At 45.2% G+C, this 26,618-nt stretch overlaps 1 protein-coding gene across 1 annotated transcript in view; it reads right to left on the bottom strand.

Moving 5' to 3' along the window:
- Window positions 1-13,094, bottom strand: part of LRIG1 (leucine rich repeats and immunoglobulin like domains 1) — a gene marked incomplete at its 3' end in the record, with an annotated part of 94,695 nt that extends 81,601 nt beyond the window's left edge. Inside the window, exon 1 of the mRNA XM_080914526.1 lies at window positions 12,157-13,094. Coding sequence (XP_080770652.1) covers window positions 12,157-12,389 — 233 coding nt within the window. The 5' untranslated portion in view covers window positions 12,390-13,094. The remainder of the gene's footprint in view (window positions 1-12,156) is intronic.
- Between the last annotated feature and the right edge of the window lie 13,524 nt (window positions 13,095-26,618).

The raw sequence follows: 26,618 nt of genomic DNA, 5'->3' as shown, positions 1-26,618 counted from the left end.
CTTTCTGAGACAGGAAACAACCTCTCTTGATGGTCTGTTGATCATTACATAGACTAAGATGATTGCGCTTGGAGTCTTGGGCAAACCTGCCTGTTTCTGCCCTCCTAGCACTGGGATTTCAGGTGCAAACCATTGGACTTGGATTTTGTTACATGCATTCTGGGGATGAAACACGGGATCTCATGCATGTTAATAACTGAGCTATATCCTCAGCTCTTAATAAGATTTTTTAAGTGGCCGTTTGGACTATGCAGTCCTAATGCAGCCTCTAATTCCTGCAAAACTTATATCAAGAGGTTCGAAACACCACTCCCTGGCCTCCGACTTCATTCCATCTAGGTTGCAGCCCCAAACCAAGCTCCAACTCCCAGAAGCATGCTTTAAAAAGAAGAACAGAAAAACACCCTAAGGCCTCATCTCATAAAAACATACAGAGTAAAAAAATGAATAAAAGGGAAAGCCAAGAATCTCCAGTGAGAACAAGTGCACATAGAAGGTGGCTGTGAAGAGAACAGGCTGCAGAAATAGCTTAGCAGATAAATGCATGCTGTGTGCACACAGGGACCCGAGTTAAGATCTCGCACCCACATAATAATAAGGATGCATGTGTCTAACCTCAGTACCAGATTCTGGATGGAGTCTGTGCTCACCCAAGCTAGCCTAAAGGATGAGCTTCAGTCTCAGTCACAGACCACTTCAATATAAAGTGGGGAGCCATAGAGGAAAGACACCCAACACTGGCCTCCAGACTCCCCCACACCTATATCCACACCCATAGAAACAAGAACACATACACACAAATAAACACAAATAATTGTTTAAAATAAAGAACACAGAAAACAAAACCTACTAGTTTCTCCATGGAACTCCTACTTGGCATAAATCAAGATTTTTTCCAAAAACAATGTAAGACCAAAAGGAGACCCATAAATAAGTAAATCTGGTATCTACTGAACAACAACAAAAAAACACTAAACAAAACAATTTTTTAAAAACGGGATAGCAAATTCAAAAATTAGAGAAGGAAGTCGCTGAGCTGTACAAGAGTCAGGTCACTGAGTATCCACACTGAAAGGCACACAGAAAAGCTCCCTGGGAAAATGGCTTAAAGCTACTCTGAATCAGCATGTTCACGCACACAACCAAAGGAAAGCTGGCTCCAAAGGACAGAGCTGTGGGTGTGTCTTTCCTTGCAGCTGTCGCTACTGAATCTGTACTCCCAGCCCATGAGCTGAAAGATTATCACTGATCTAACGACGCCCTCAGTGGCCCTCAGTGGCCCTCAGTGGCCCTCAGTGGCCCTCAGTGGTCCTCAGTGGCCCTAAGAAAACCTGTAACTTCCTGCCTTCTCTCTGAAGCTATGTTCCTAAAAAGCTAAGTCAAAGATATCAAGTTTGCAGGTCCCATAGTTTTCTTTGGCCCAGAATCCTTTTCCAGAATGCACTGGGGCCACCATTTTCCAGATCTCAGTTTTTTTGTTTTTTGTTGTATTTTTTTTTTTTTTTTTTTTTTTTTAAGTTTTGGGTCATTCACCTAAGGATGCAAAACATGAACTCATTTATGATTCATATATGCCTTATACACATAGCCTCAAGGCAACTTTATACACTAATGTTAATACTTCTGTACATGAAAACCAAGTTCCCAGTATGGGATTTTACACTTGTGTCAGACTTGTACTCAAAAACTGTCCGATTCTGAAGCATTTTGGACTTTCAGACTGGGAAAGGACCATCTGTACTTTTAAATGCAGTATTTGGTTCTCCTTAATAATAACCATGGCTCCATTTCTCCTTCGGCTGCTCTGGGTATCTATCTGTGCAGAGAAGCTATAGAGTACTTTCAACTAAGCAATCCCATACACAATCCCACTTACTCTCTTACAGTGAACCTGACAAACACTAGCCAGAATCATAACCCTAAAAATGAAGTTTTGTAAGTCTTAAGTCTCTTACAGATAGGGAAGCAGGTGACCAACCCAAGGTCACAGTACCATCAGTAGCCTGGACAGAACTCCAGGCCTGCTGAGACTCAGCTGCAAGCTGGTCTCCATACAACAGTCTTATCCACGGCTTTAGAAAACTCACATCTTCTTAAGTCAGTAGTCTTCCTTCCCACTAGTCAAGAACATCTTTAAGATATTTCTAAAGCTCTGAGCGCCTCTCCTCTGGAAAGATGTACTAAGTACCAAGACTTCACATACAATTATTTCAGAAGGGGACCCAGCCTTGCCTCCTGTTCCCCTCTGGCCCAAAGAAAGCTATGGAAGCTGCGAATTTACATCTTCAACTTTTTAAGAACATTGCTGTTTGTTTGTTTGTCTGCTTGCTGTTTTGGGGGGTTGTGGGTGTTTGTTTGTTTTGTTTTGTTCTTAGGGAAGTAAATAGGCAGGCATGGTGGCACATGCTTGCAATGCTAGCACTTAAAGAGACTGAGACGTGAGGACAGCTGTGAGTTCAAGGCCAGCCTGGCCTACACAGTGGAGGCCTTGTCTCCAGAACAAACAAAGAGCAAGAATATTTAGAAAAACATGCAACAAAGTTCTACAGACTCAAAATAATTAATACTTGAGGTGAAATCGTTTTTCATTTGTGGGTCCAGACTTAATATAATTAAACTGTTCCCAAATACTATTTCAAACAAACTTGTGAAATAATCTAGAAATCTTCTCAGGGGCTGGAGAGAGCTCAGTGATTAAGAGCACTTGCTGTTCAACCATGAGGACCAGACTCTGAACTCCAGCACCCATGTTGGGTGGCTTGGAAACACCTGTACCTCCAGCTCCAAGGCCTCTGACACCCTCTTCTGGGCTCCATGGGTGCAACCAAGTGTACACAAACACACACACAGCATATGAACACATGCACATACAACAAACATATATACGTACATACATTATTTCAAATACAAAGTATAAAATCTTATCAGAATTTCTGGTTTTTCTCTTGGGCAAGGCAGAGCCTCTTCCATGAGGACAGATTACCTGTGGACAAGACACAGACATTGGGTCTGAGAAAACAGTGAATTGGGAGTAAAGGAGCCCTGATAGCTAGTAAATAGTCTGGTTTGGTTTCTGGCTCTCCTCTCCTGGAGAGGATCGGACAATCCCCCCACTCCAGTATCAACTTCAGCATCCAGCACTTGGTTGCATCAACAACCCACTTCCTGGAAGCTATGAGCTCTTCTGGCTGTTTATAGAGTTTTGCAAACACCAGGCACTCATGTGCCAGAAACTCACACTGTCCCAGGTGGAGAAAGGAAGTCACTCACACACACACATACACACTCACACACAAACACTCACACACACACACACACACACACACAAACACTCACACACATACACTCACACTCACACACACACACTCACACACACACATACACACACACACACAATTTTAGTCAAAAGCAAAATGAAAACTCAAAACTAGGTATGTGAGCATGAAGCTGAACCAAGGTATCACACATCCCAATTTGCAAAACAGCTTAAAGTCACAATCAGACCCTGACAGTTAGTTCTCCTACCTGTAAGTTTTTCTCAAACTCTTTTGTATATGCATGCTTTTGTAAACAGAGGATCCAATGTAAATGGTATCTAATCAAATATGACAGTGGTTTAATTATGCTTAACTGAGTCTGTGAGCTTAAAATGGCTAGGTTTTAAACCACTGAACACTATAATTTACCTAGGATTGGGTTTTCACAGACAGAATATGAAAATCATGAGCTTTATTTTAAAGAGATCCTCCAACAGAAAAACAGAGCTGTGACTTCTACAACACAAACTGCTCGGTAGCAAGGGGGAAGACGCATTGTTCTAATCTGTGTGAAGCTAAAAGGAGCCCAGAGGGTTCCAGGAAGCTGGCTCTGAACTTTTGAGGGATTTTCTTATAGGGTGCTTCTAACTCTATTTAAAGCAGACTCAAGTAGACACAGCTGGAGGGTCAGGCCCTGCAAAGTAAACAGGAGTTAACTCAATTCAGATTCAAGACTTAGCTACAACCAACCAGCTAATTATCTCTACATTAAATAATGAGAATATCTAAAATACCACTTTTAAATGACCCATTGTAATTATATTTGCTTGCTAATAGATTCTAATCTAAATAATAGCTTGGAAGAAACTTCTCAGTTAAGGATCCATGAGAAAGAAGAGATCTAAGGAGATTTGTACAAACTAATCAGGGGCAGCTCAGGTCCTGCCAATTTTTAATCACTCTTCACAAAACCAAAGGTAGGGGGGAAAGAACATGTAATGTGAGAATATAAAAAACAGAGTGCATGAAATACGCGCTCAGTAAATATCCTGTAAATACTGTGTCAGAAATACCTTTAGAAAACAAATTCATTGTTTTTCAGAACTTGTTCATGTTCATGTTTCTTAAAGCCATCTTTAAGTGAAGAGTTGCCATGTGCATATGTCCCCCCAAAAACCGTTATGAAAGTCCTACACATTCACAAATAAAATGGCATGCTTTGGATTTACTTCTTTAAAAAGACTGTAGAAGGAGAAAAAATACTGGAGCATGGAGCCTATGAGACAGGAATGAGTTGGCAATTATTGAAGATGGCTGACAGTTTCAGAACTCATGGCATCATTGATACAGTCTACTTGTCTCTTTTATAACATAATGGTAAGAAGAAAACGCCCTACATTAACGAAGGCTCTGTGGCAAACATTTTCTCAACTCAGAATTGGTTTTCAGGCCAATCTTTCTAATCATCTCACACGAATAAAAAAAGTTCTCTCTGCAATAGGCTTTGTCCCAGTCAGCTGACAGTTTTCACAGCCCTTCCTGTTATCCAACCCAAAGTGCAAATGCTTTCAAATATAGAGTGCTGGTACCGCAGGACCTAGTGCTATGCATGCATGATCCCGTTCAGAAGCTCAGTCCTAGTGGTCCTTAACAGCCGGCATCAAGTAGGCAATCCAGAAGAATTTACCAGTGCAATGTGTGCTCTGGTGAGTTGAGCAGTGAATTATTTGAACAGCTAATTATAAATTAGTAGAAGGGTCAAAGGACAGGCAGGGAGTGGGACGGAGGCAACTGCTCGCTTCTGTACAAAGAAGCTACAGAAGACAAATTTTAAGGACTGACTTTGGTTTTTAAACCAGCTTTTAAAAGAATGGGACAGGGCCACTTGTGGGGGGAAGGTACTCATTTATTCCTGCTGATCATAAAAGGAAAGAGACGTATGGATCACAAAGACAGACCTTTCTTTCTTGTCTTTTGCCAAAACAAACTCAAGGAGTGGTGATTGGAACCGGTATCCTGGTTCACAAGGAAGCAGCGATGAATCCAGGCCTCTAGGAGATGAACGCACTAGTTGTTAGCATGAGGAGCCTTACCGGTTAGGTTAGTTAAATAGTAATTAATAAGGGTGCAAACAATCGCAGCCGTTCAGGTGGGCAAGGCTGTGAACCATGGCCATTCACAAGGGAAAGGACTCACAGACAGGTGCACCAGGAGCCACAGCCAATGGCTTTTCGAGGTGCATCCTTGCCAGGCTCCTCAGATGGCCCTGCGTTCACTGTCTGTGCCACCTACAAGTTACCACACCATTGTAAACAGACCAAAACAAATGAAACTTGTCAACTGCCTTCAACCAATAACTGTCTCCGCTCCCACCTCTTCTGCTCCAAGTCTTTCCAAACAGAGGTGGGTAAGCAGTAAGAACCAGCCAGCCCTAAAGACTGTAACCTAATCTCATCTGGAAGAGCACACCTGCATTCTTCCACGCTATGAAGCTTCCTGCATTTGGGTGGCGCTCATTTCAATGAAGCCTTGAGAAACAAGAGGATAAAGTGATTGGTTTAAGGACTTCTCACTTTCCTGCTTTTTCCCATGCACCTTCCCAAAAGCATAATGCTACATAGGCAGTATTTGTACAACTGGAATAGATTTTAAACTACCTCAACAATTTCTGCTAATTGTATAATTGACTGCAACTGTGTACAGCTTCCTGCCTATTCATCTGAGACTCCCAAGGCACACGAAGCCTACCTGTTGCAGCTTTCCTGAACCACCAGGACGGCGGCTGAAGCACGATGCCTGGCTTATGAGTCATGCTATGCTCCCACACCAAAGGATTCCTTCCTATCTGAAAAGTAAACCTTCCCCAGGAAAGCCTTTCGTCACTGGGAAATGTAGCTTGGACAGACTAGTCATGAGAACGGATGCAAGATCTGAGGTACTGCCACCTTCACCTTCAACTGGTGAGCTCCACAGAGGAAGCAACGGCACACATGCACAGTATAACCGTCCTCAGGGCAGTTACAAGATAGGATACTGTCATTCCCTTGAAAGAAACAGGGGCAAAGTGCTGGAGAGTGAGATACCAGAAACAACCCTTAAGAAGAACATTCAAGCCTTCCGTCATCACTCCCAAGGGAAGGGTGGCTCCAGGTGCCCCCACCCTCACCCCATGCGCCCTGAAAGGTGGACAGTACCAACAAGTATAAAGGAAGTTCCATTCATACCATTCCCCTCCATCCCACTAATCAGACACCAGGGCATAAGGACCCAATGCCCATTTAGAGAGGGTACAAAGAACAAGGCAGGGAATCCCTGAGTACAAGACCCAGAGAAAGGAAGAAACCACTTTTGAAAAAATAGAACAACTTTTACTAGCAGACTGTGGAACGGTGTTTTAGAAGTCTATGCAAAATATGTTTGGGTCCAAGGAAGAGATGATAAAGGCCAGAGAGAAAGCTGGGAACTTAAGTGTACTTGCTGCTCTGTTGGAAGGCCTGTATTCAGTTCCTAGCTCCCAGACCAGGCAGCTCATGACCGCCTGTGACTTCAGCTCCAGGAGAACCCAACACTTTTGACATCCAGGGACACCTGCACTCGTGGGTGTATATACCCCACATACAGCCACTCAGGCATATACACATAATTTAAAGTAATCAAAATGTTTCAACCCACAAATGAATTACACAAAACGCATAGAAAAAGGGCATGGACCTCTTGCAGGAGAAAAAGAACGTCCACCCAAGAAAGCATGGACAGAAACTGGCAGTTTGCAACTTAACTGGTAAAAACCTGAAATCTTCATTAGTACAAAAAATACTTGAACTAAATCAATAAATGAATGTGATTTCATTCCACTGTACAAAGTTTAATGTCTGGTCTTCAACAAGGTCCATAAGCAAACAGAACCAAATCTGCAACGTTACCAGGAACAGCTGAAGATAACTTGTTTGCTACTAGCACAGAGCAAGAACTGAAGTAATGAAGTCCACCCTTAATGGACCCCACTGGTTCGAAACCACACCTAAGCTTTTAGCATATTACTAATGATCCCTAAAACTCCCATGGGCCAGACACCAACTGAGATTTTTGTGTATTTTTCTTCCACAGAGTAAGACTTTTTCCCTCCACCCTTTTCTCCCTCTCAAGACAAAGCTTTAACTTTTGAAAGAGCTTCCTTTGTAATCAACTCTGAATATTAACACAGCCCAAAGTCCTGTTGACTTCTGAAAGACCCCCAGGGTTTCAAGCTGTGATTGCTGAGGAGGGAGAAGGTCCCCAGTGAGTAAATGTCACCAAGCTCATCAAAACTAGTTAAAAGTTAGGCTTACCCAGGAAACTCAGTCTTGAGACCTATAGAGTAAGCAAGAGGAATCCCTTTAAACAAATGAGGGAAGAGAGGAGGAAGAGGAGAAGGAAGATGAGGAAGAAGAGGAGGAAGAAGAGGAGGAAGAGAAAGGACAAGGAAGAGAAAGTTGACAAAAACCAACAAAACCACCACCATTCTTATGTTTAGAGCAACTTTCAATTCAGTGAATCCCTCTTCTAGATTTCCCTCTCACTTTTAAAAAGCCACGGGCTACTTTGAACAGACACCATCTATCTGGCTTTCCTATCTCACAGACCTCTCTCCCAGGCAGGTGCATAGTTTAGAGCCAGGTGTCTCACTAGCCTCTAGCCAGCTCTGGGGCACTTCGGTCCGTACTGACAAGGCTTTGCAGCACGGAAACACTTCTGCAGAGAAGGGAAGAGACTCTTTCATTGTGAGCATAGAGCCTGACAGTGAAAAAGGTCAGCCAGAGGGCAACCCAACTGGTCAGGGAAGCAGCCCAGGGAACCCAGGAGAGACAATTAGCCAAATAGGGAGGAGGCTGGAGAGCAGGCATATGGGGACATGGGACAGAAAGAAGCTCTTAACACAGCATGCTGCACTGTCCCCAGCCTTCTCAAGACCTTAAGAATCACTGCCTATAATACACTCAGAAGTCCAAAGTTTGTGAAATCTAGTAACTATATGTAACTATAGAAGGAGATGAGCACACCAATTCTTAAAACAGTGCCTCGAAGGGGACAAAGTGAGGATGTGGCTCAGTTAATAGGCTGCTTGCCTAAAAGTTGCAAAGCCTTGGGTTTGAGCCCATCCTTACAGATCTTGTCAAATGGCCTCAAAGGAGAGAAAACTTTGAAAGGTGCAAGCATCCTCAAGATCTGTAGGGCTGGGGGTGGAGCTCCTCAGCAGGGAAGCACAGTTGTTTAGCATGTCCCAGGCAGTGAGTTCAGATCCCTAGCACCATAAAATAAATAAATTCATCTCTACTTCAAACAACCTCGGACCCCAAATCGAAACAAGCTCAAGTTCTGCTGAGCCCTTAAAGTGATATGAGACAAAAGTAAAAGAAAGGGCAAAGGGGGACCATGAACCAGCTGGGGTGCACACTCGCTCGCTCTCGCGCGCGCACACACACACACACACACACACACACACACACACACACACACACGTTGGATTCTAAAAGGATCTGGTCATCTAATTTGCATAAGATAGAAAATTTCCAGAACCTTAATTCACAACACTTTGCACAGCTAGCCCTGGAAGCACAGCTGTAGAATCTGACAGACACGGGGTGGGGGCGGGGGTAGGGGGCTCTTCTTGTTCCCCAACTCTACTGTGAAAGCACAGAATGCATATTGCCTAATGTAGCCATAACCACCACTTCAGTGCTTAAACCAGTAAAGCCAGATTTGAGCCAGTCAACCTGATACTGCAAACACATCATACAAGAGAAGCAAATCAATAAACGCTCACTACTGGGACTCAGGATGGCTACATTCCGAGTCCTCTCCTAAAGGACCTTGCTTTTGAATCCCTGTTCCCTTCCTCCACTGAACAAGAATCCAAGGATTGCCCTCCTAAGCCTACCTACCTCCCATCCCCAACAGGCCACAGGTTGCCTCTCAGAATGGTAACACCAACAGCAATTTGAAACTAAACTCTGCTCACATTTAGACAGGTGAGAAACAGTCTAAAGTAAATCTGCAATACTTTTTAAAGAGCTTCGGAAACCATGCTCTCAAAAATAGTTTCAAGGAGAGCAAACACCTAAGTTCTAAGAAGTTCAGCCTGTTGTGAGGGTCTGGGAGGTGTTTGGCGCTATTTACCAGTGTTCTGAGTGGACCATGCCAACCCCACTGGTGCCACAGAACACGACTCAGTTATACTCCCCCACTGAGTCGCCGGAAAGAATACGTTATCCTCGGCCTTGGAGAGGGATCAGTTTTCCTCCATCAGCATCACTCCGAGTTTTCTACTCACACTAAATTTTTATTCACTATTAAAAACCTTTAGCTTCTCTACACTTGGCCTAAGAGCAACTCCAAAAGTAAATGTACTGTTTACAAAGACCAGTAAGCCCAGGTCTCTTGTTATCACAAACCCACAGCCTGAAACTGTTTGAGCAGGCCGCGGTAAATCTACTTCATAGGCTTATAAAACAGCTCAAAGCATTTTCTAGACACAATGACCTTAAAAGGTGTAAATTCAGTGAAAATACAAGATACTTCATTGTATTATATACGGAGACCTTCTCCATTTGCTATCCAGCCAAAACAAAAGCGATGGTTTAAAAGGAACGCAGTGCTGTTGGAGAAACAGTTCAGAATTCACTGAGCTTGCCTGGCATGCTCCAGACCTTAGGTTCAACCCTCAATATCAGGAGGGGAAATAATTTGAAAACTATGAAGGTTAGGAGACAATTCACACTTGATTTCACTTAAGCAGAAATAAAATAAACTTACAAGTATTCTTCAAAGGCCTGTGTGTCTGTGTGCACACATGCAGCACACTAACCCAGAACCCAAGCTGATTGAATCTTAAAACTAATCCATTAAAACCATCTTCAGTAGAGTCATACCTCCTGGAACCCAAATACCCAGTCTGGTGTTCAGTGATGATTAAATTGCGTGATAAAGGAGACTGCAATTTTAAAGGCATTTATGCTGTGTGAACTGTCTCTTGTAGGCAACCAAAAGCTTAAAATGAAGCAAGTTCTGCTCCAAAAAAGGGCAAAGCCAGGTGGGTCTTGTGACAAAAAGCAAGTGCAAATGAGCCGGCTTGGTCCTCTCCAGGAAGTATGGCTCCTGAGCGGAGAGCCTCCCTCAGAACGTCCCTGACACATGGCTTTGCAAGTCTTCCAACAGGTGAACACTTGAGAAGGCATTCTGACTCTACCCACATGGTTCTATTACTTACTAATAAAAAAAAAATTCCCACCTTAAGTATGCAAATTTTTTTAAAACCTGAAATGTCCCAAACTGCCTCAACTATTAATAAATAAAATCTTAGCAAAGAGCAATAGTGTGTTGACCTCCCAGTAACTGACAGAGCCAGTGGGTTAAAACTCACTCTAAGACCAGGCATTTTCAGTAGCGGGGTTCCAGAGAGGAAGCAGATAGAGACGCCTGCCCAAGTGATCAATGTAAACACCTAGGCCTCATTCTGAGAACACAGTCTTGTTAGAAAAGAACCTCTCCTTCAAGACAGTCAGATAATCAGGGCCCCATGGATGGCCATCAGCCAAAGGTGTGCGTTAAAGCCTGTATCCGTCTGTAGTCGATTTTCTTTTTAAAACAACAAGTGTCATGACTCAAGCTACTGCTGTACTTCTTCTATGTCCTAGGAAAGACATTCAACTGCTCAAGTGAGAAGCAGATTACTCAAGCCAGGCCTTTTTCTGGAAGGTACTAATAGTTCTAGAGATGTTAATTACTGATAGCTGAGCAGGATTCCACGAAGGTCTAAGTTTTGTTTTGTTTTTATTTTGAAGTATAACAATGTTATTCTATTCCACTATGTTTACAGAAATCTAACATCTTTTTGTTCCTGCCAAATGTCCTGGAAGAAGTATCCCACTCACTCCCAATAGGCCCAAATCCCAGCAGCACAGAAGTACACCTCTGTGGGGTGAAACAAACTGACAGAACCAGCCAGGCCCCCTGTCAACTTCTCCTGAGGTAGCTCTACTCCACATCTAACTTGTGCCATTTATGGAGGAGAGACTCGAGGGTGGGACCAGACCCACCCCAGTGGATCAAGCCCAAGGGGACCCCAGGGAACAGACAGGAAGGGTTCTGGAACACAGTTCCTGTGCGTGCCAGCCATGTGGAAAAGAGCAAACAGCCACACTCAGACATCTCTCCAAGAACTTTCTCAAAGCTTCTCAACTTCTGGGTTCTCCAAGGGCACGGTCCCTTTTGCCTTGGCCAATGCCAAATCAAGCTGCCACCATTCTCTGATGATCAGGAGACTGCAACACACTCACTACTACATAATATAAATAGAACGAACGCTGGAGATGAGTGTCACTGTCATTCATTACCAACTGGAGGTAAGTTGAGGGAACTCAACACCAAAGGGCTGGATTACAGGACAGGAAAAAAGATAGAGATCCTAACCAGACTCCCACACTCTGCCATCGTCCGTCTCGCATGCACACAAATTCGCTCACCTCCTCTCCACTCATACACCCACAAACACGCACTTCGCGCTCGACAGCTCACTCACCTTCAAATCACAAACCAGTGGCTCACCTCCACGCCCCACACTCGCTGGCCTCCACACTTCACGAAGCACACTCAATCACCCCTACACGATCGCCCGCGTCCTGCATACTCACGAAAACACATGCTCAAGCTCGCTGCAACGCAAGCCTTCTCCAGAATCGCGCTCACCTTCAAACCCCAGAGGCAGAGTCCTCTCTCCAGAGCTCCCACGCGTGACCTCCACTCGGCCACCCACAAGTCTCCCTGAACACAGAGCGCACTCCGCACGCTCCCCGGCTAAGAACACCCGCAGTCCCCGTCTTAAGTGACAGCGCCGGGGGTGAGAGACGAAGGCAATACTCACAGGCTCCGCGTCCAGGAGGGCATGTCCCGGGGCAGCGTCGCCAGCCCTCGCCCACTGCAGTCCAGTGAGTCCCCGGCGCAAGTGCAAGCGGCCGCGCAGGGCTCCCGCGGGCCGGCCTGGGCGTCCGCGGACTCCGGCCTTTGCAGTAGCAGCAACAGCAACAGAAGCAGCCAGAGCAGAAGGCGAGGCGCAAGACGCGGGGCCCCGAGCACTCCGGGACCCGGCTGCGCCATCTTGTCTGGAGCGCGCCGCGAAGCCGGGGAGCGAAGGCTGCGAGGTGCCGGCGGCCGCGGGCTGCGCTCCGCGCTAGGTTCCGCGCCGGGGCATGGACGTCCGGCCCCAGTCGGCTCCGCGGCCGCGGCGCTCAGCCCGCACGCTCCGTCCCGGCCGCTTCGCAGCACCCAGCGGGGACCGCCACCCCCGCGCCCATCCGGGCCGAGCCCCGCGCGCGACGAACTCTGTGGAGTCCTGCGGAGAGTGCTCGGCCGCCGCTGCTCGCCCTTCCCGCCGCGCAGCGCGTAGCCTTCGGAGCCCGGGCGCACGCCGAGAGCCGCCGCCGCTGAGGACTGAGAACGCTCAGCCTCGACCTCTGCGCGTGGCGCCGGCGGGCATCTCACTGGGGGCTCTGAACTGATAGCGGTGGACCCCACGCGCCTCACCGTCCCGGAACGGCCGCAGCGCACGGAGCCTCGGCGCTGCGAACAATCAGCGGCCGGCCGCGCCACGGTCCAGCCCCGCGGCCCCAGGCCCCGCCCCGGCTGCTCGCCCTCACACACCCCTCCGCTGGGGCCCCGGAGAGGAGAGCGGCCCACGTTGGCTGCGGGACTGCAGGGTTACGCCCCGCCCTGCCCGTCGCCTATTGGCTTCCGGAGCCCCGGTCGGCTTCCAAACCCGTAGGAGCGCTCGCTCCCCGCGGTCCCGCCTCCGCTGGCTTTTCCCACCCAAGGTGTGAAAGGCGGGGACTGGGCGGGGAAAAGGAGGGGCGTGTTGCCTCCTCTTAAAGGAAACTTGCAGGATTTGGGCTATCGAGTATCAGAATTTGGAGAAGTGGCCTAAGCATTGGTCCATTGAGCCAAGGGGAGGATAGAAAGCTGCGACTGTAATTCAGAGGTTTGGGAGCCATCTGGACCCCAAAGTTTGTTCTGCTCTCCTAGACTACAAACAGCATGGTGGATTTACAACAAATGAGCACCCTTTTTTCTGGTGCCTTCCAGGAGGAAAAAAAAAGATTTGAAAGTTTCATGAGTTTCTCAGCGATTTCCTCAGAGGTGGGGCCCCCTTTCTCATTTCTGCTCCAAACTCGTTCTTCTCGATATCTTAAATCCAGATTCATGTCCCTGACTACCGAAATGAATGTGTGCTGAAGAAATTGAATCTCGAGGGTACGCCCACTTCCCCGCCCCTAGTTAGTTGAAGGATAGTTCGGGAAATGCTCTGGACTTGGATATGGGGGGGGGGGGGGGGCTGTTGTGGTGGTGTGTTTTGTTTTGAAAATCGGAACCTTTAAAGTACAGTTTTCAAGAAATTATCCGTGACGTACTCTTTATTGACTGTGGGCGGGGGGGGGGGGAGAGGGAGAGAGAGAGAGAACCTGTAAGTTTGGCACTTAAGGATCAGCATAGATTGATAGCCGGCTAGTGAAATATAGTGCCTGGATGTGGGCGCGCGCACGCGCGCACATACACACACACACACACACACTTACGGATGTGTGTAGGGAGAGAGAAATTAACACTGTGATACATATCTGCCGCCTCTGGAAGCTTTGACTTGCTGGTGTCTTGACTGAACACAGGGTCAGGAAAACTAAGGCGCGAGAGTCTTCTGGAAAACATTTGTTCCAGCACATTAAATCTAACTTAGGCTTTATAGAAATGGAGTAGAAACGCTGTTCATTTGGAAGAAAAACACCAAACGGTTAAAGGGTTTTCATTACATATCCAACATATTTAAGAAATTTGCTTTGATTCTAAACATGACTGTCCCTCAAGTTTTTTTTAAACCAAAATTGGACCTGCATTTAGTAGTCAAGTAATTGTTGCCTAGCTGGCTGTGCGCTCTCTCTCTCTCTCTCTCTCTCTCTCTCTCTCTCCCTCTCTCCCTCTCTCCCTTCCTTCCTTCTTTTTTGATTGTTTGGGTCTCATCTTGTAGCCCAGGCTCCCCCAACCTTGTGATCCTCCTGTTTCAGCCTCCTGAATAACAGGCACTACGGGTGTGTGCAGCCTGCCCAGCTCTGTCTGCATTCCTTTCATCCTTACATCATCCTGACCGCCTACGCCATCAGATCAATGTTGTCCGGTTCCTCTCCCATTTTTTTCTGTGTATCTCAGAACTGTTGTTGAAGCAGAGCTCACATGGGCATAAATTAAGCCAAATGCAATACCTCAGAAAATAGTAACAGGAAAGTTCCAACTCCTATGTGCACGCATGAACAGGAACATGTGCACTACGCATGCAGTCCACATAAGCACACACCTTCCAAGTGGATGCGGAGAAACAGGTCTCCCTGTTTTCATGCCTTCGGGTAGAAATAATAGCTGGGAATGGAATAAAAAAGATCTGCAAACTGAAGGAGTCTTCTGTCCTGGAGAGTATTTCAAGACCAATGAACACCCAATAGTACATTTTAAAGATTTATTTTAACTGCATATGTGTGTGCATGTATGTGGGGGGTGGGGGGCATAAGTAGAGGATGTCCAAGGAAGCCAACAGCCACTGTAGCTTAATGCAGGCAGTGTAAACCACCTGACAGGGATCCTGGGAACTGAATTCTCTGCAAAAGGAGTGTGGCCTATTTAACCCTGAGCAATATCTTTGGGACCTCTGTCTTCTTTTCTTTGAAACAACATCTCACAACCAGTAAGTTAGCACCAAACTTGCAGCAATCCTCCTGCCTCAGCATCCCAAGAGCTGAGACAAAAGGGTAATTTAGTCCACTAAGAAGGCAGAATGCGAGAGTAATTTGATCCCTGAGACCCACAAGGTAGGAGAGAGCAAACTCCTGCAGGCTGACCTTGGCCTCCATGCTTGAGCACACACACAAATCTAATTTAAATTTTTATTTTAAATTTGTAATGATTTTTTTTAATTTTATGTGTACGTGTGTTTTGCCTACATATACCTGTACAACACAGGCATGCCTGGTGCCCACAGAGGTCAGAGGAGATATTACTTCCCCTGGCACAGGAATTACAGACGATCTGTAAACAAAAGAATAATTTAATTCCGAATGCTTGTGAGCAGTGTTCCCTTAAAGAAGCCTGTCAGGTCATCCCGTCCCACCCCTGAGTCAAGCAGTACAATAAACACAGTCGATCACACTTCATGAAGCCTGACTGAAGATTGCCTTCAGGTTGGTCACAGTAGAGTGCTACAGAATGTTTTCCAATGCTGTGGGTGGGGCTCTGAGATGCACTTGGGAACTCCAGCATCCTAGAGGACAAGGTTTGGGAATCTGCAAGGTAATTTGCCCACAGATCCACAGCATCCCCTGTGGTCTGGTTACCACATCACCAGAGAAGAGGATTCCAAACCTAGAAAGTCTTGGGGGGAACGGGGCGCCTGAGCCTTGGCAGTTCTTCTGTCTGCAGCAAAGCATGAAGTCATGTCTGCTCCTCACACCATGTATGGAAGTCTGCCCACATACTAGCAACCTGCATGTGATCGCAGCAAGAGTGTAGGCTGGAGAGCAGAAATCCGGCTTCAGAAAGAATCGTCTGTGTCCACAACCTAAGATCGGGAAGAGAACACCAAGGGAGACTTTTCAGGAAAGCCCACCTGCTAGAAGAACAGCCGGTCATGATCCTTTCAATGAAGAGCTGATCCTCATTTTTAATCCGTGCTTTATATTTGTATTTATTTAATCTAATGCTCTGATTGTTTTTAACCGCTCTCAGGCGTGGTCCAGGTTAGCCTGGAACTCTATAGGTAACAAAGAATGCCCTTGAACTCGGGATCCTCCTGCCTCCACCTCCTGAATGCTTGGGCCATCTATCAAAGCAGTCTAGGTTTTACAGTTTGCAAAAGGCAATGCCCAGAATCAACAAGGAATCAACACCCCTAAGAATCATTCCAGGTTTCTTGCATACAGAAGTCTCAGCACTACATATTAAACCCAGTACTAGAAACCACGAATTAGCAAACTGCACCAAGAAACACACACACACACACACACACACACACACACACACACACACACACACTGTAGGGAAAGGGCCAGCAAGATGGCTCTGTGGGCAAAGGATGATCATGGCAATTGTTTGAAAGTCTAACTTTCAAGAGTCAGAACTATGTCTTCTTGATATTTAAAGAGAACTTGCATTATGTTTGGTGCACTAAAAAATATTGGAGTCTTCCTACAGCTCAGTAGCACTACCCTTGTCTGGTATGCACAAGTCACCAGTTTTGCAATTAAAAAAAAAAAAAGTCCTATGAGGCACCACAAGAAAGACCTGGTTCCAGCCTTCTTACTAGAAACCCTGTCATAAGGCCTTGAGTTCAAATTCCAGCACCCATCTAAAATGCAGGGCATAGCTTGTATCCTCGGAGCTATGGGGGCTTGAGGGAGGAGACTGGCCAGGCCTTGGCATCCGTCAGCCTAGCTCCAAGTTCAGAGAGAGACCCTGCTGAGAGTAGGAAAGACACCAAGGTCCTCCTCTGGCCTCCCCTCACATGTAAGTGAGAGCACACCTATGCACAAGTGCTAAGCACACATTCTCACACATGTACAATTCTGATCAAGGCACAGGTGTGTTGTGGGCAGTGTAGGGCCACATATATCTAAGGCTTCTTTTCTAAGTATTGCTAGATTTAAACTCTGAAACAACAAAAATCCGGGACGTTAATAGAGATAGAAAATCTTAGTAGGTTCTTTTAACCCCAAGCTTTCCTATTCAGGAAGGCCACCAAAGGTTAATGATTACCTGTAAAACCCCTAAAAATTCAAGAGTGACAACAACCTGCTCTGAGCCTGTCTTGTACTTCTCTGCCAAGAAAAAAAAATACAATTGCGTATTCATTAACTCCTTCTTTCCAATAATCTTGTCAGGGAGATGGATGGGGGAGAGAACAAGAGAGGGAGCTAATGAGTCTGGGGATGGCATGTGAAAGAGTTTCCATGTCTCCCTGCTCCAGGGCCAGCATTTTCCTCTGAGAGAGGTGAGCCATGGGTTTGTTTCTTTGTTTGTTGTTGGTTTTGTTTGTTTGTTTGTTTGTTTGTTTGTTTGTTTTTTCGCAGTCTCTGGCTCTGGGAAGGCTGGCCAATGTCAAACTGCAGCTGCTGTGCCTCCACAAGCCGAATGTGTGATGCCTGTGGCACAGCTGTGACCTGCGCAGGCTCCTATCCTCCTCTAAGAACTATTAATATCAACTGACAACTGTGCTGTCCACTCCCGGACACAAGCCATAGCCTGAGGACACTTGTCGTTTACCTGTGAATTTCCAATTTTAACTGATTCCATGAGCGTTTTTTTTTTTTTAAGTCACCAAAGCTACGACCATTTCAAAATCCTGTAGTTCCCCAAAAGAGGCAGTCCCTTAACTCTAATGGGGACTCCAAGATAGGTTGATGATATCATCAGAAGCCAAGCTGCTACACCCACTCTCCAGACTGTGTCTTTTTTAATGTCTCTTGGAGGCATGTGAGGGATTAGGAGCAGTGCAGAGATACAAAGTTTATTCCTCACTAGGGAGCAACTCCTAAGAAACAGTTGGATGTATACCTAAAACAGTGTATTTATCACAGTACAGAATAATCATCCTCAGGAAGTAATACACCTTGTAATTAAAAAAAAAAGCGCAAGTTCATATCACAGCAACATTGTCATTTTCTGGGTGTTTGCTTTGTGTCTGTGACATTGCTGAGTGCTCTATACACTTTCTCCATTGGGGAAGGATTCAAGGAAATGGTCATGGCCACATGGGCTAATAAGGGACAGCTCTGTGGACACCAGACTCTTTATGACATTTGTGCCTTTTAAAGTGTGGGGCTCTTGAATTTTTAAACTTAAATGTCAATCTCTACTTTAGCTTCTCACCCACGAGGACTACATGACGGTCGGACATGACAGTTGTAACTATTTGCACTTTATTGAAGTTTGAGCTGGGCTCACACAAAGCCAGGAATAAGTATAATCTTGAAATGGTTTTCTAATCCATGATTTATATTCAGCGGATGTCCTATAAAATATATCAAGATGCCTCTTTCTCAACGGTATTATGAAAGTGGCTGTAATTATTTTCTTTTTTATGCCTACTAATAGATTTCCAGAATTTTATCTATGAATAATAAGCTAAATTATTTTTTAGAAAACACACGGACATTACCTTCAGTTATCAGCATTCGTATAATACTATTAAATTAGAATCCATACCATTTTATTTATATATTATATATTTATGTGATATATTATATATGATAAATTATATTATTTATTACTATAATTATATTACATTCTAATAACTATTAAATAGTTAATCACTTTGAGCACTTATTACCTGCTAAGCATATTTTTACACTATGACTTAAATTCACCTTGGTCTCATGAGTCTTCCACAAGGTAACAGCTCAGTGGCAGAGAACTTATCTAGCATACCCAAAGCACTGTTTTGATGCTTACCATTAAAAAATTGTGCTTTCAAACTACAAGGTCAGTACTGTAATAGTCACCATTTTTTCCTGGATGAAATTACCAAGAGCTCTCTCGGCTCATATACTATGTAAACAGTGAGCAGGAATCCAGACTGTGCTCATGGTTAATCCACAGCAATTCTGCATCTCCTCATATCATTCTGTTTCCATTCACTTTTCTGTTAACCGTTCCTTCCAAACTGACACTTACCAAGTCCCAAGACTGAGTTTAATCCCATCGTGGTATTCCATTTCGGGCATCCACCAATATTTGCTCACTAAGCCCTCCCTGCTCCTTAAAGGGGACACTTGCCAACTCCTTCCTTCCCACATTTTACTAGCACTGAAACCTGTTGTCTTAATTAGGGTTTTATTGCTGTGAACAAACATCATGACCAAGGCAAGTCTTATAAATGACAACATTTAATTGGGGCTGGCTTACAGATTCAGGGGTTCAGTCTATCATCATTAAGGCAGGAGTGTGGCAGCATCCAGGCAGGCATGGTGCAGGAGGAGCTCAAAGTTATTCCTTCATCAGAAAGAAGCCAGGAACAGACTGTGAATCCTCATGCAGCTAAGAGGAGGGTCTCCAAGCCCGCCCCCACGGTAACACACTTCCTCCAACAAGGCCATACCTCCTAATAGTGCCACTCCCTTGGCTGAACATATGCAAACAATCACACCTGTACTGCAACAACATCAGGAAAGATTCCCAACTGAGTGACCTCAGCCCCACCCCATGACCACTGGCTTAGAATCTGTGCTTTTCAGAGCAGATGGCCCTCAAACTTGCTACATAGTTGCAGATGAACTTGAACTTCTATTCCTCCTGGCTCTACCTCTCAAATGCTAGGAACACAAGCCTACTTCACCAGACTGGTTTTATGGGATGCTTGCCATCCAACCCAGGGCCATATGCCTGGTAAATAAATGTTCTACCCAGCCTCAGGATCTGCCTTTAACTAGGTCATGACTCATTGGCACACTTAAAGATGTACATGTATCAGGTCATTTGTGCTTGCCACACCCACTCCTATGCCACTACGGCTCCCTCGTTGCTATATGACAGGCTGGCTTCTTTGCACATTATATATTTGTATGTACTGGTGTGTGTTTACATTTTCCAAATTTTCACAAGTGCTTACTAAAACAATTTCAAAAATAAAGGCAAGCATGTGGTTTCTATTATTGCCTCTAAACTGAAGAGCATTCAAAACATCTGCAGCACATGAAATTCTGGAAAACACACGCGTGTGTGTGACACACACACATACACACACACACACACACACACACACATACGCCTACCACTATCACCAAAAAACACTCTCCTGAGCCACTCAATTCTTTTTTCTTTGAGTGGCACGTAGATTAATAAGAAGCATTTGTGAATTTTATGACCTGTTATATTTGTTTCAAAAAGCACAGTTGGGTTTTTTACATGGTTTAGATTTATCTTACACATAGACAGAGGGGCCAGGAGCCAGTTCAATGGGCAAATTGTTTGCTATGCAGGCACGAGGAGCTAAGTTTGGATCCTGGCATCCATATAAAAAGCCAGACGGGGCACGATGCATCTGGAACCCCAATGCTGAGGGTCGGGGGAGACAAGAAGGAGCTCATTGGCCAATCAGTCTTTGTGAACTGTCAAGAAACTGTATCTCAAGGATGGAGAGAAGGCTGTGCTCATGCAAAGGATTTGGGATTGAGTACCTCCAGTTCTAGGGGATCAGATGCCTCTTCTGACCTCCAAGGGCTCCTGGTGCATCTGGTGCATGTACTGCTCAGGTGCACACACATGCACATAAAACTAAATAATCTTCTCCTATTGGCTTTTCAACACAGGGTTTTCTGTGTCACAGATCTGGCTGTCTGGTAGCTCTGTAAACCAAGCTAGTCTTAAACTCACAGAGATCCTTCCTGCCTTTGCTGGGATTAAAGACATGTGCTCCTAAGCCCAACCTTAAAAATATAAATAAAAAAAAATGAATGAAACTATTTCAAGAAAAAAGGGGGTGGGCAGTTAAGTTGGTGTAGGTTGCAAAGGTGCTTGCAGCAAAGCTGACAACCGGAGTTTGAACTCGGGACTCACGTGGTGGATGGAACAAACCTATCCCATGTAAACACACAAACTCTTAAATAAGGTAGAAAAGCAAGTGAGGACTACTCCAATCTCTGACCTCCACTGGCACCTTCACAGGTGAGCAAAAGCACACACTCACAAACACACACCTTCATGGACCACACAAATAGCACATACCTGCTTGAACAGCATGCACATGAAACAAATAGATATGCATACAGACAGGCACATACTCTCTGTGCTATTCGCTGCCATTCTAAACCAAGAGTTACATTCATTAGGTAATCGATTAAGTTTCCATCTTTCCCTGAGGGAGTCCCAACACTTCCTGGGATATACATGCTCCAAACCAAAGCCTCCCTCTTGTCACCTAGAAACCCTCACTCTCACCCCCACAGAAATAATCATGCTCTCATATTGGAACTGTATTGATGGGTAAGAATCAGGAAAATCAAGTGTCTAGAACAGTAAAGACAGCGTCCAGCAGCTTCTTGCATCAAGATGGACTTTTTCACCTTCTTTGAATAATGAATGCCATGGTGACTTATTCTAACCAATGCATTATGATAGACATCATGATCTCACCCTTGCTAAGCTTGGCAACTGTGCCTTGTGCCCACTTCCTACCCCAGCTGCCATGAGAGGAGCCCTAGGCTGTTCTAAAAATCTAGGCCTGGAAGAATAGAGACCATAAGGAAATAGAGAATGTGTTTAAGAAACGGAGAGGCCCAGCCAACAGCCAAACAATATCTAGATCTGACAAGAAAGCTAAAATGCTTTTTTAAAAATGGTTCTTTCATATTTCTTTATGAGCATGGTGCTGGTATCTGCTCAACACCCTGGCCACTGTCTCCTTTATGTGAATGAATTTGCCAGAATGTGTGTGTGTGTGTGTGTGTGTGTGTGTGTGTGTGTATGTGTGTGTGCATATATATAATGTGTGTATATATGTATATATATTATGTATATGTATATATGTTATATATGTATATATCCCTAATGACTACAGAGATCAGAAGAAGGCATCAGATCCCCTAGAACTGGAGTTGCAGGTGGTTTGTGAGCCACCATGTGGACTCTGGGAACTGAATCCAGTCTTCTGTAAGAGCTACATGTGCTCTAAATTGCTGAACCATCTTACCAGCCCCCTTGCACTTTTTAGCCCAAGATAGCCATTGGCAACGTGCCGCTGTGAGAATGAGCAAGGCAAGCACAGGGTGAGCAGCCAGTCATCCCTGTGAGCCTCGTTCAGATTCTTGACCCAGAGAATCCTGCAAACTAGTAAAAACTGCCCTTGCTCCCAGCCCCTGACTCTGGGGTGATTTGTTATATGGCTGTAGATAGCAGAGACTGCAAGTGTGCCTGAGTAGACAGGCCATAAAACTTGAATGGATTGTAAGGAAGAAAGAAAGTCTTATCAAATGCACCTGTCACTAGGAACATCAAAAGATCAGTGTTATCACTGACCCCCTTGACATATTTGTCACCATCTTTGATTGAGTGCCACATGCGAACTGGCTGACACTGTCCAACATAGCTTCTTGGGTAATATATGTTGTGGCTCTTCCGTAGGCCACAGAATGAGCTTCTTTCTTCCTGTCTTGAGGTTGACAGGAACACAAAGCATTAGTTTCTTGTCAGAAGGTGAATTCAGGGATGGGGCTGTAACTCCGTTGGTAGAGTGCTTTTAGCACGCACTCTTGTTTGCCTGGGGTTTGATTCCCAGCACTGTGTAAACTAGGTACAATGATGCTAAAACCAGCATGGGGAAGGGGGGAGAAACAGAAGGATCAGAAGTTCAAGGTCATCCTCAGCTATACAGCAAGTATGAGCTCATCCTGATCTACATGGGACTCTCTCAAACACACACACACACACACACACACACACACACACACACACACAAATTCTCCCATGTATTCTCACAGCAGCAGCCTCTGCTCCCTTGGTTGTAACTATTTTCCACTCTCTCCTGGCTCCTGTGTTAAGAACAATACTGCACACACACACAGTGTGGTGGAGCACTAGAACAGTGCAGGGTCCAAGCCGAGTTCACCAAGCCCTCCACCAGAGAGTTTCTAGTCACAATTTCCCAGTTCTGGGGGAAAGGCTTGAAAAGAAGATGTTCAACATGGTTTAACATCTAAAAAATGGTTTTGATATGGAAACCTCTTACTTGAGCTAGACTCTAAGAAGGTCCCAGGAAGCTGGATAGACTTCTGGGTGACTAACAAATAACTTTGGTGATTATCCAGCAGAGTAAGTCAGGCCCTCCCCCTGTCTCAGAGGTGAAACCAGTCTATTTTAACAATAGGTATTTCAGGCACAAAAGGGAGACAAAAAGACAAAACACCATCCATTTAGTCTAAATTTATCAAAGTCACACAGTAGGTGTGTAGTAGCTTCAGGGAGAATAAGGGTGATAAACCACCTGAGTCTGCCCAGAAATGTGCAGTCTCCTATGTCACGAAACTCCCAGTGCTATCAGTATTGCTATAGCAAAACATTTGATACCAGGCAACTTATAACAAAAGAAGGTTTATGTACATCGTAGTTTTAGAGACTGACAAGTCCAAGGACATGGTCCTAGAGACTGCTCTGCACCTGGTCATGGCCTTTCTGCTCCACCACAATGGGGTGTCACACAGTAATGCAGATTGGTTTTCTTCTCTTCTTATGATGTTACTAAGGGTGGGTCAGCAAGATGGCTTAGTGTGTAAAAGTGATGCTGATGAACCGAGTTCAGTCCCCAGAACCCACAGTGGAAGCCAAGAATTAATTCCTGAATGTTGTTCTCTGACCGCTACACACATGGCAATATGCATGGGCCCAGGCTACACAAACACATCATACACACAAATTAAATTAAATATTTTAGTTATTAATGGCATAGTGACCCCTTTACCCCATGGCCTCTAACACTAATAACTGCCCCAAACCCTCATCTGCCATAGATGAACCTGTGAATTGGGGGCTTCCATTTCTAATCCATGAATGTGAAGGGATTGCACTCAAAATGCAGAAAGCAGAGAAATTCCCACAAAATAAGTGGCAAGTTGGTTATCATTATTAGAGCCCAAGTTTTCCAGTTATTACCCAGAAGGCTTTGCATGGCATGTGGCTAACCTGGGTGAGTGAGATGCTGTATGCTGGTGCAGAGGCACCTAGTATCTTCACTGTGCAGAGCACAGCTCTTAAGCACAGGAGTATTAGTAACTTGCCCAAGACTGTGCAGCCAGAAACCAGGCTCCAGACTATCTGCCCCCTGTTGTGGGTTGCTGTTTGTATTTTCTGCTCCTTCAAGAGGGGTGCCCCGGACTGGAGAGATAGATCAGCGGTTAAGAGCACTGACTACTCTTCCACAGGTCCTGAGGTCAATTCCCAGCAACCACATAGTGACTCACAACCATCTGTAATGGGATTCAGTGCCCTCTTCTGGTGTGTCTGACAGCTACAGTGTACTCATATACATAAAATATGTATTTTTTTTAAAAAGAGGGGTGCCTCAAAGAGGAGTAGGTCACATACTCAGGTGAGGTCAGGTGAAATCTTAATCAGATAAGGCTAGAGCATGTGATTGGGCAGTGGGAGGAAGGGGCGGAGCTGAAAGTGTTAGAGAGGGAAAAGAGGAAGAAGAAAGACAGAAGCAGAAATTGGAGGGAGACAAGATAGAAGAAGATGGAGCTGACACACATGGCGAAGCCACACATTACAAGGGCATTCCGAGATGGGCAATAGAGTAGCGTAGGGCACATTTGTCCAGTGTAGGTGTGCAGCTTGTGTTTATATCAATTGAGTTTTGTGTTCTTTGTGCAGGCACTTTGGGGATAGAGATTTATCCTTATAATCTGGTTGGTATATCACAAGTCTCTAGTATATTACAAGTTATTTTAGGGGACCCTGGCTTTCTGCAGGCTAGCCACAGCGGGTAAATGTCCTGGGAAGTGTGAGGGGCTTGGCTACAGGTCGGCCCAGGAAACCAGAACAAGGCAGCTGCTTGGGGCTGGCCGTGGGGTGGGTGAGACCACCAATGCTGGTGCCTAGCAGGATTTATCGGGGTTCGTTTTGAAAACTACCTGCTACAGCCCCCAACCAGCATCTCTCTACATATCATCGCTACCACCATGGTTCCCAGCCACTTCCTTAGTTTTTATGCAATCTCAACCCTCCGTCTTTCTAACACCACTGACGTTTGCAGTTATTTCTACAATCAATCAATCTGCTTGTCCTATAGTCTCATGAGCAGTAGGGATGGAGCTAGGAGCAGGGACCCCAACTCAGACCCAGTGTGTCCCACACAGCGCCTATCATAGAAGGAGACTCATACCAGGTACATGGGAAGGAAACAGAAGCATCAGCACAGAAGGCTGGTGGAAGGACTGGCCGACTGAAATGGGGTCTAATATTAACAGTTGCCTACTGTGTTTCAGATAACGCCCAGGTAAACAATGGGCCATACTTAGACTTCAAGTGGCATCGACTTAACCCACTGTGTTTATTTTGAAAGTTTGGATCTGACCACCTATAGGAGACGGGCATCTGCTGATTATCTTAAATATCACAAGAGTGTGTTACATCTTAAGAATGAACACCTAAAGTGTGGGAGGAACAGGAGCACAGCCAAGGTCGCGGTTCATATACAGTGGTCTGGCACTCACTCGGGATTTACCTTCTTTAGACCTTTCTCCTTCCTGTCTATAATCCCTGGACCACCATTGGAGCCATTCTGTGTCCAGTGACACGCTTGTGTGATAAGGCTGGGTTTGTCACGGGGAGAGTCTTTCTGCTATCATACAGTCAGCTCAAATATACCCCATGCTTTCCAAAATGGTTTTTTCATAGGATACAGTCCCAGTTGCCTCGTAAAGGTTCTAGAAACAAGATGGAAGTTAAGTTAACTGTGGGCAATGACTGGATATCCTGAAGAAAATTCAATTTCTCCCCATCCTTCGGCTCCACCACACTCTGGCGGGCAAGATCTTACTTTGTAGCTCATGATGGCCTAGAACTCACTATATAGCCCAGGCTGGACTCAAATTCATGCTGATCCTCTGGTTTCAGCTTCCTGCATGCTAGTATTTTAAGTGTGAGCCCACCATGCCCAGTTTAGCAATACATTTCATTTGTAAATTTGATGAGCCTCTAGCACAGTCAAAATAAATAAATGGGGATTGAGAAGGAAGGGTGCTGGTTGGCTGGAGAGATGTTTCAGTGGTTAAGAACACTAACTGCTCTTCCAGAGGTCCTGAGTTTAATTTCCAGCTCACACCATCTGTAATGGAATCCAACGCCCTCTTCTGGTGTGTCTGAAGACAGCTACAGTGTACTCATATACATAAATACATTTTTTAAAAAAAGAAAAAGAAAAAGGAAGGAAGGGTACTGAGATGGTTCAGTCAGTAATGTGCTTGCCTTACAAACGTAAAGACCATAAGTTAATTGCCAGGCAAAGTAAAGATAAAGGGGCTCACTGGCAAGACAGCCTAGGCTAATTGATGAACTCTAGACCAATGAGAGGCTCTGGATGGTATTTTTGAAGACAACCCTTCCAACACTATGTGCACACATACATGCATGCACAAGCACACACACACAAGTTATGGTTACACATACTCAAACACACACAAATGCACACACATATACATTCACATATAAGCAGGAAACACACAGACACACACCCTAGAATGCCTGCCTATCACGCATAAGTTCCTGGGTTCAGTTCCCAGCCTCACAAAACTGGGTGTGGTGGTA

Source organism: Micromys minutus (assembly GCF_963924665.1).
Source record: "Micromys minutus genome assembly, chromosome: 3".
NCBI classification, from domain to species: domain Eukaryota; kingdom Metazoa; phylum Chordata; class Mammalia; order Rodentia; family Muridae; genus Micromys; species Micromys minutus.
Note: the sequence above shows the minus strand (reverse complement) of the source record. Positions and strands in the feature narration are given on the sequence as shown.